The sequence below is a fragment of the Haemorhous mexicanus genome, chromosome 14, assembly GCF_027477595.1.
Source record: "Haemorhous mexicanus isolate bHaeMex1 chromosome 14, bHaeMex1.pri, whole genome shotgun sequence".
NCBI classification, from domain to species: Eukaryota; Metazoa; Chordata; class Aves; order Passeriformes; family Fringillidae; genus Haemorhous; species Haemorhous mexicanus.
Genome location: NC_082354.1, coordinates 8,544,189 through 8,554,381, shown reverse-complemented (window position 1 = coordinate 8,554,381; position 10,193 = coordinate 8,544,189). Strand labels below are relative to the sequence as shown.

Below are 10,193 nucleotides of genomic sequence, written 5' to 3'. Positions count from 1 at the left end.
CAACATCCAAATGTGAGTCCCTGGAATCCTGCACTAGGGCTGCATTGAACAGCATCCCCCAGGAATACCATATTTTAGGTGTGTGCAGAGCAGCAGCAGGTAATGCACTCTAAGGTAAGAGACCTTGATCAAGCTCTGCAACTTAAATGGATTTCCAATAGAATGAAGACAAAGAGGTGTCAGCTCCAGTCCTCATTTGCTGATACTATCAATAGGGGCTCAGCTCACTAGCAGTTAATTCAAAGCCAAGCTCAATTTGCACAACAGTGATCTACACCAAGTCCCATATGTGGCTAAGGGGAGATTTTGCCAACCAGACAATAGAAACAGCATTAGAGCTCCTGAACTGATGCCATCACTTTTTTTTTTTCTGCTCCACCACTTCCCCATCAAATTTCCACAGGCTGGGATCTCCAGCTGCCTACTGCCTTGCATCGGAAGACATGCAGAAAAGGTAGCAAATACAGAAGTACCTATTTCTTTTCCAGATGCAGCTTTATTGAGGCTTTTAAAATGCAACTGCCCATAAAATAGGGGCAAATACCACCTTTTTGTGCAATAAAGATACTAAAAATTACCATAAGTAAGCAACTATAAAAGTACTTCTGAGTGATTCAACTGTCACTTAGCCTTAAAAACAAAGGTTGCCACATGTTGCTATGCTTCATCAAAGTTTTTGGGCTTGCTCCATTCTGAAAATTTTACTTTCAGGTTTTAGTCCACCTCAACCCTAGACCACTCTTTTGCCAAGCTGTTGCTGGTGAGAAGTTGTCATGCTGTTGAGAAGACAGAGGAAGCCAGAAGTGCTTCCCAATTAGGCAACTAAGTAGTTTTAACCACATTCTGATGTTACTGCCTGTAAGCCAGGGCCCCACTAATCTCAAAGTTGGCTCAAAAGCAGAGGTGGCAGCAGCCCATGCCCAGGGTTTGCACCTGTGAGTTCCTGTGTCTTCTGAAACCACCTGGACACAACAGCCCACAGCTTTGCCTTGCTGTTAATGCAAGTGCCCTCATACCCCCATCTACTCCCCACCAAGCAAGCACTGACTGCTAGAGCCAGCACAGGAAGGAATTCAGGGTAATGTGGGGTGCTATAGTTTTCCCAACTTGTGCTGTTCCCATGCTAAGGAAAACCAAGGTGAAAGCCACCAGTTAGAGACCAGGAATTACCTTCCAAGTGCCACAAACCCCCCCAGCTTGGACTTGGAAAGAATGCAAGACTTTGACACAGCCAGCTGGTGACTAGAGGGGAAAGAGACCTGTTGCTCCCCCACCCCAGCTGACAGCCCCCAGCTCCTACTGAACCCTGTGTCACCAGAAAAGGACACAGACCAAGTACCTGCACCACGCTCCTACTGCAGCAGGGAGTTAGATGGAGACGCCTGGCTCCTGCCACAAAACAAGAGGCTAGAAAAAACCACAAGTCTGAAACAGTTTAACACAGGACAAAAAAGGCACATTTTAATATGTACAGCAATGCATTTGGGCTATAAATTTACCCAACACAACTGAAAAAAATCCAAACTATGCTTTTATACTTATTCCATGGTGTCAGCCTCATTCCTAGCCACCTACCTTTCTCTGCATCTCTGAATGCTGCTATATACACACACAAACAAACAATTACGTCATGAATGTTCATTTAGGCTCCCAAGTTCAAGTAATAAAGTTCAAACTTGCATAGCATCTTATGCCACTCAGCCATAAACAGTTACGATTGCATATTAGCTGGAGCAGCCATCTCTTTCAATTCAGCCAGTTTTGGCTGGCCACCATTTTTTAATTTTTTTTTTTTTTTTTTTTTAATCCTTGAGTCAGAATGTTTCCTAAGTCACCAGCCCTGAGGGATGCCACAGACTTCAAAATGAACCTCTTGCTGTTGTTAAGATCCTCTTAAACCAGAAATTTAGAGTGTTGTCAAGAACAGTTTTAAAAATGTAATACTGTTTATTTTGCTTCAAAAACATTTCAGCATTCTAAACATACAAAAAAAACAGAACGTTGCAAATTTGTTTAAGTACAGAGTGTTTTTGAACTTCAGTTGCTGCACTGGCTCTTCACTTAGTTGACGATGAAGAGATGTCTACAGTTTCAGTTTAAAAACTACCGCACTTAACTAAAAAAACCCATACACTTCTCATGCCAGCTGAACCCCCTTCCACAACTAAGAATGGCAGCAGAATGCTATTTCACTATATACAGAAAGACAACTTTAAGCTAAATGGACGCCCACTGTAGTGTAAATAGATCTACCCTCACAGTGCATGCTTTGGGCCATGGCACCCCGGGGAACGTACAGCCTCTCCAAGTAATCACTGCTCCTCTAAGGCATCATCACTCTAAGCATGTACCACAAGAATCTGTCTAGTTTTTACAAACTATAGATATGTACAGTTTATAACCCAGGATTTTCTAGCCAATAACCATATAGTAACACCACCTTACAAATTAAAAAAAATGCTTGAAACATTTTTAAATGCTTTGTTACACCAACAGCAAAGTGCACAGAGTTAGGAGAACACTAGAGCGCCTTTTCATTTTAAAAATGTTTGGAAATATGTACAACTTTGATACAGTTTCAGGGTGCTCACTACACCCATGGCCACTTCATGTAAACCAGTTACAATTTCTAGAGCACTTTTAGAAACTACAACGCGATCGGAATCCAATTTTTTTTAATTAAGCCTAATAAGGGCAAGAGACACCATCTCAAATAAGAGGTGCTTCATTTATGGTGTTTCCCCTACTCTATGGTATTCACATGGAGACAAGTATTGTACAGTTTTATTCATCATCATCATCTTCATCCTCCTCTTCTTCATCCTCCTCCTCCTCTTCGTCTTCTTCCTCTACCTTTTTCCGAGCAGCTTTGGTTGCTGCTCCCTTTGCGCCATCAAACTTTCCTTTAGACTTGTAGTCTGCAACATCCTGCAAAGTCAAGGGGATGTCTTAATTTGCTCTAAGCAGCAAACACACACAGCATTTGTACAGCAGCAGGCGTTAAGGTAAAGGGACTGGCCCCCCCAGCTGCACCCCAGGGGGACACAGCCAGCAGGGAGCACACAGCTATGCACACACCTCAGCATGCTCATGAGCCATGGAGGTCTGGAACCCTGCATCATGGCCATTTCTCTGAGGAGGAGAAGAGAAGCCAGCCTCTCAAAGCTTCCTGATAATGGGACAAAGCTCCAGGAACAGCACAGCAGACCCTTTCTGAAGCCACACGAGCAGCTCCTGCTGCACATCACTGGGGAAAGCTCTCCCTCCTTGCTGAAATCTGCCTGTGGATCTCTACCCTGCTCTGCCCCAACCTGTGCAAAGCTTGGCTGTAACTATGCTGGGGCCAACTGAGCTGGGCCTGTGTTACAAACGCACATCAACAAAAGAGCTGGTACAGAGGAGGCACAAGTGACAACTCTCCTTACCTTCTCGTACTTCTCCTTCAGTTTAGCTGCCTTATTATTGTAAGGCTGCTTTTCACCATCACTGAGGTTGTTCCACATTTCACCCAATTTCTTTGCTACATCCCCAATAGATATGCCAGGGTTTGTGGACTTGATCTTGGGGCGAAACTCTGAACAGAAGAGGAAGAAGCCAGACCTTGGGAAGAAACACCAGAGGACAGTCAGCATTTGCAGCAGCACGCCCTGGGAGCACCCCTTCCTCCGTCCCTCCCCCACAACACTGACACATGCATTAGCACATGGAGTAGAACTTTTCTTTAAATTACAAAATCAAACACAAGCTTCAGTGTGTTTTGATTTTACTGAGGCTCACACCTGCAGGCTCCTTCATTCAATGCTCTTTATTAAGCATTTTGTATCCCCTCACCCAATTTCATCTTAGATACACAAGTCTCACTGTGACTCAGCCACTTGGGTCTTCCTCTGAGACACACAGAGTGTCTTCCTGTGAGACACTCCCAGCACTATGAGTTTAAGAGTACCAAGTATTGACAGTTTGTGTCAGTGCCTTATGTACTCAAGACACAAGCTGCCTAGAAGGTTTACAAGACAGCATCACTACCAGTCCTGCTATACCAACACTGTGTCCCCCATCTATCTCCTTCCTGCAAACCCATGTTACATACAGGGTGTGAAAATGAACCAAAACATTTATGCATTTAATGTCTCAAAGATGCTTACGGTGGTCGTTTTGGGGCATTGGGGTCCTTCTTCTTCTTGCCACCCTTAGCTGGTCCATAGTCCTTCATTTCTCTGTCATATCGTACCTTATCAGCCTTTGCCATTTCATCAAATTTAGCCTTTTCCTTGCTTGACATGGTCTAAAAAACCAAAACATGAGACATCAAACTTGTGATTACCCAACTGTTCAATAGCTGGCAAACTTTATGTAAACAAGCCAACACATATCAAGTCAACACGGGAGTTTCAGAATTTGTTTGTTTTTTTTTAACTGGACTGTCCTGTACGGGAAATCACAGCCACCACACACATACTCAGCAACAAGGAAGCAACAGAAATGAGACCAGCACAGTCAGAATCCTCCTTTGGACACACACCTGGAAGGAAGTAGCTGCTGAAGGGCACTGCTTGAGAATCAAAAAAATGCCAGACTCTAGCAGAAGCATCTAAATGGGTAGATACACAAGGCTAAAATGTTCAGTACTGCTACAGGCTCCAGCAGCACCTGACCAATGACCAGGTCAGCTTGCCAGGATCAGCACACAGACCAAAACAGCACTGGCTCCCTTCATGTTCAGACACACACACATCATCCTAGCAGATACTATAAGAGGTTACTTCAGGAAGTCACAAAATAAGGTACCTTCCACCTCTCTGAGCACTTCTTCGAAAACTCTGCAAAGTTGACTGGAACCTCTGGGTTCTTTTTCTTATGTTCCTCACGGCATGTCTGCACAAAGAAGGCATAGGCAGACATCTTGCCCTTGGGCTTCTTCGGATCACCTTTAGCCATCTTGACTCTGCAGGGACAGAGGAAAACATAACAAATAAATTATATTTAGATGAATGCACACACCAATGTATGCATACACATATGGTGTGCATGTATTTATATACACACACACCCCCTCATCATCTTCTGATGCGATGTCCCATCAGAAACACACCCCTTTCTTTCCCCTGACACCTCTTACCATCTCCAATACAGAGACTTAAATTATTCTCCCTTGATACTTGAGTTGCAGACAAGCCAAGAGAAACCAGTCAGTGGATTGAAGTGTTACATTAATATATATTTACATCATGTCCAAAGACTGGAGACAGACTATTAAATATACATACTTCTGCCTATTAAGTGTTATATATGAACTAATATAAAGTATCTGTTTTAGTTGGCTACCACACTGGAGCTGGAGTGGTATGCACAGTGCCAGGCAGTGACTTATCCCTTCAGGAGCTGGAGTGTATGTCTCAGCAGCTGCTGCTCAGGTAAGCAGGCAGGACAAATTAGTTGTCCCAAAAAGGGGAATAACCTTTTATATATAAAAAGGGCACAAACACAGGCTGACTTTAACCACAAAAGGACCCGTGGAGCTCTGCGAGGTGAGTTGTGCTTGCTCTTGCTCCACCAAGTGACACATGTTTGAGGCACAGTGGTCAGTGCAAAGATGCAACCGGCAAGTTACCGAAACGATGGTGCTAACTTTTGGGCTCCATTTCTTTTCCTGCTTCTGTATTAAATTTTCCCCCTTAATAAAAAATATCATAAGCCCGCCACAGTATTTTCTATTTACAGCTTCTAAGTCCCTTGAAAATGTAATTTTTATTAGCACAGCGTTAATATTTAATTGCGCCCATTAACCCGCCAGGTGCAGCTAAAGCGGCCGTGAGCCGCCCTGCCCGGTCCGGTCGCTGCCGGGACACCGCTGCCCCCGCGGGGGCGGAAACGCGCGGTACCGGGGCCGGGGCGCGGAGCCGGCCCCGCTCCGAAGTTGGGGGCGAGCGGCCCGCGGCGGCCGGTCCGGTCCGGCCCGGCCCGGCCCAGCCCAGCCCGGCCCCCTCCGCTCCCCTCCCGCATCTGCGCCCCCCCAAGGTCACAGCGGCGGCCGCGCTCCGCGGCGCGGGCACCTGCGGCGGGGCCGGGGCCGGCGGGGGCAGCGGCGGCTCCGCCAGACGCCAATAATTCATCTTCCATTTTGTGAAACGCCTCCTGATGAAAGAAAGTGCCCCTGAAATGCGGTGGGGCGGCGGGCGGGGGGCGCCGGGGGGCCGGGCGGCGGCCGGGGTCGCGGGGCGCCGGGCCGGCCCCGGGCGGCCGGGGCAAGCGGCAGCGGGAGCGGCGGCGGCCGCGCTCCGCGCCCAGGGCCGGCCCCGCTCGCTAAGATGGCTTCTCCCGGCGCCGCCGCCGCCGCGCCGCCGAACAAAGCCGCGTTCCCCCTCCGCCGCTCTCGGCCCCCCGCGCCCGCCGCCCCCGGCAGCCGGCCCCGCCAAAACGCCGCCCCCGCCGCCAAGGGGCTCCCCGCTGGCCCCCCGGCGGGCGGCGGGGGCGTCGGGGCCGGGGCGCGGGCGGGAGCTCCCCCCCCCCCCCGGCCCCTGCCTAGCGCAGCGCTCTCTAACAAAGGCTCCCGTGCAGCCATTACCGCCGCCGCTACGCTCCTCCGCGCTGCCAGAAAAAGAGTGCGGGGAGCCCCGGGGCGGCCCCCCAGCGCCCGTCCGAGGACACGGGAAGGTGGGGGGAGAGGAGCCGGGGCGAAAGCGAAAGGTTTGAGCTCCCGGCGGGGCACCGGGAAGGAGATTTTCCTCGCCGCGACCCCCCTCCCCATCCCTGTGCCGCTCACACGTCTTTCTTCCCTTCGCCGGGGCTCTCCAGCGCCAGCCATATTAATGCCCACAGCACAGGCGGCGCGGCGCGAGGAAAAGGCGATGCGGGGCCCCGCCGCGGGCGCAGCCCCACCAGAGACACCTTCTCGGGCAGGGGAAGAGCGGCGGAGGCAGAAGCGAAGGGATCGGGGGAGTTTGGAGGTGGCGGCGGCGAGAAAAAAACTGCTTGGCCGGGACCGCCGGGCGCAGCGCGCAGGGTTTATCCCTGTCAGATGCTAAAGCGACAGCCATATTAATGCAGAATAAACAGCGGGCACGGCACTGCGCACGGCCGACAACTTTCCCACCGCTGCCAGCCCCACCGAGCCCACCCTGGGAAAGGGGCACATAAAAGCCGAGGGCGCCGCGCGTTTTGCCGTGCGACATTAGGAGGCGGCAGAGAAAAATCCCTGCCCATGCGGGGGAGAAGAGGAGTTAGTCCCGGTGTAGTTGCTGCACCAGCCATATTACTCTCGGCGGCACGGGAGCCCAGCGCGGAGCTACGGGGCTGCACCGGGGGCAGGTGGCCCCTCGGCGGCGGGGGGAGCTCCCGGCGGGGCAGGGCAGGACGGCGGGGGACAAACGCTGCGCCTCGCCCGCTGCCCACCGCCCCGCCAGCTGCGCACAGCATCTGCCCCGGCACCGCCGATCCCCGCGAGAGGGGCGAAACAAAGTTTTGGGTGAATTTCCCGATTCTTTTCTAATTAAAAAAAAAAAAAATCAAAAACTCAGAGGAAGGAAGAAACGGAACGCAACATTAAAAAAAAATAAAAAAAAAAAGAGAGAGAGAAAAAAAAAAGCATGCTGGGGTAGACAGGACAGAGGGACGAAGGCGCGGGGGCAGGGCGGGGAGGGGGCAGCCGCCCCCCGAAAAGTTGCGGCGGGGCTGCACGTACCTGTATTGTTCGCGGTAGTGTGGACAGGAGCGGAGCGCAGGGCACGACGCGGGGCTCGGCGCGGCTCAGCCTCGCGTTGGCTGCCTACGAGAGCGGCCTGATTGGCTGCGGGGCTCTGCCGTTTAAAACAACCTCCTCGCCCGCTCATTGGCGCGGCGCCTCATGAATATTAAGCACGGCTGCGCGGCGGTTGGCCGGCGCGGGTGAGGTCATTCATTCAAAAAGAGCGCCCGCCGGGGGGACCGCGGAGCGCGGCGAGCGCGTGCCGGGGCGCGGGAGGGGCGCGCGCCCCGCGGAGCCCCCGCCTCGTGCAGCGGAGCGGGACCTCCGCGGGACCTCCGCGGGACCCCCGGGAAACCGAGCGGGCACCGCCTTTTGATAGTCCCGGGCCAGCCCCACAGCCCCACCGCAGAGCCGGCCCTGCTGCCATCGCCACGGAACCAGGGCAGCCCCGGCAGCATTGCCGGGACCCCCCGGCCGGCAGCAGCCCGTTATTGCTGCTTTCTGCCCTAAAGCCGTACGGAGCGGTTCCAGTTGCGCTGCACTGTCTGCGAAGCCGGCTACTACTGCGCGTAGTGGAACCGAGCCCAAAATAAACTCTGCTGACAGTCCCAACACACAACGGGTGGAGAAGGAAAACTACAGAGCAAGAAACTGCGTATTTGTGCGGGGAGGAACGGGGTTTTACCCGCTCGTTCATCAAATAAAGAATCCATTTGAATTACTAGTTCTTACACACTTTTACAGTTTGTTTGGTATTAACTTTCCAGGATTTGCCTGTTCTTAAAGAGGCTGGTTACATACAAGGAAATCTGTTAAGTGTGTCCTGCTGACTGAAACCAGCCCAGTGTGACTCTAGGGCTCCTTTGGCTCTCTGCAAAGAGCTATTTCCTATAGGGCGGCTGCCAAATGGTTAAACTGGTATTCGTGGCTGACCACAATTGTTGGTTGGCTCGGAAAAAAGAGCTGTTATTTTTAAGGATGGAGCGGTAAGACTCAGAAACCACCCCATACTGTTACGGGCTGTTGGTAACTGCCGCCCTGTTATGATAGTCAGAAGAAACAGTTGCCCTCTTTAAGGAACAGATAGTGAAAAGAAGCCTCCACCCTGGGCTGAGGCGCTGTCAGGCAGCAGGGTTTACCAGATACCGCCCCGTGGAAGCGCTTGTGGCTATAACAACATATGGTCACAGGTTGCCTTTGCCCGAAGAGATCAAAACAACCCGGCGGAGGAGACGCACAAGAGTGCCAGCCTCCTGCTGACAGCTCCACTGGGAAGCCCGCAGAATTTCACCCAGAGTCTTAGCCAAAGTCCTGCCTGGAATTCTCCCTTTGGGTACATCTCTAGCAAGCACCCAATCCACTTGCTGGCCCATGTACATTACATGCTGACAGAGACTTTACAGCCATGTCCTTGGGCTTTTCAAAGCACATATGATAAAATCAGTCTTAGTAGCCTCTTGCCCTATTTCTGCCTTCTCAAACCAAAAGTATAAAACAAGGGGTTCCTTCATAAACATTAATGAGGTTACCTGAGGGACTGTATTCTGTAGCATCATCATAAAATAAGACAAGCAATACTACTGCAGGAAAATCTCTTTGTAGCTGACAAACATCCCTTTCACCTATTTTTAGGGATACTTTCAAGTGTTCCAAACTATTTGAATAATTAAGGCTTTTTTCTTGGCTCTTGAGTTGCACAATTTTTTATTCTGGAGCACTTTGTTCCTCAAACCACCATCTCACCCTCCAGAGCACACCAAGCAGAGAGCATTATTAAGGGATGTACAGGCTGTTCAGGGGATGGAGCTGGCTTAGGAGAGACACCTGGCATTGAACACGCTGTCCCACAGTCATCTCCAGAGCATCCCCCCGAGTTCTCATCAGCCAAAGGAAACATCCCCTAAGACACTTGTTCTAGGAAAGCCAGGAAAGTTTTGACAGCTGGCCAAGGGGCAAAGGAGATATTTTGGTAGCTGGGAGACAGCTGGGTTGGAGGTTTTATCCTAGCACTTGCAGCATGCTTTTGAAAGCAGGGGAGGGCTGAGTAGCAAATGGGTGAACATAACCCCCAGAGGGAAAGCTTCTACTCACCCCCAGAAGTACCACTGCTGCAATGCTCCTGTGGTGCCCTCAGCTCCACACATTGCACCTGGCCCCTGTGTCTGGGCCCTTTCCTGCCGTGCTCCAAGAAAACCACACAGAAAATTGGCTGAGCAAATCCAACCCTTTACTGCAACCTCTTCCAGTCCATGCAGTCCCCCTTCCTCATGCAGCTCACCTCTCTCCTGGCCCTTCTGGAGACAAGGCAGCTCAACAACCCAGCAAACAGTAAACAAAGCCCAAAATTCTACCTCCTTTTATGCTGGGTTAGCTTTCTGCTGGATTAGTGGACTGAACCAGTGTACCAAGGAGTGAGGTGACTACCAGAGCCAAGGCAAAGAAAGGAGTGTGCAGAAGGATACAGCCAGCAGCAGAGACAATCCCAAGTGTGGGTTTGGTATATTTTAGG

General features: G+C 51.1%; 1 protein-coding gene across 1 annotated transcript; it reads right to left on the bottom strand.

The window, feature by feature from the left end:
* Positions 1-1,434: 1,434 nt before the first annotated feature.
* HMGB3 (high mobility group box 3) lies at positions 1,435-7,807 on the bottom strand. Its single transcript, XM_059859151.1, has 5 exons — positions 7,682-7,807; positions 4,789-4,945; positions 4,146-4,285; positions 3,426-3,600; positions 1,435-2,928 (listed from the first exon to the last, which is right to left on the bottom strand). The coding sequence occupies exons 2-5, from the start codon at positions 4,936-4,938 to the stop codon at positions 2,785-2,787; spliced, it is 609 nt and encodes a 202-aa protein (XP_059715134.1). The 5' UTR covers positions 4,939-4,945; positions 7,682-7,807; the 3' UTR covers positions 1,435-2,784.
* Positions 7,808-10,193: the final 2,386 nt, after the last annotated feature.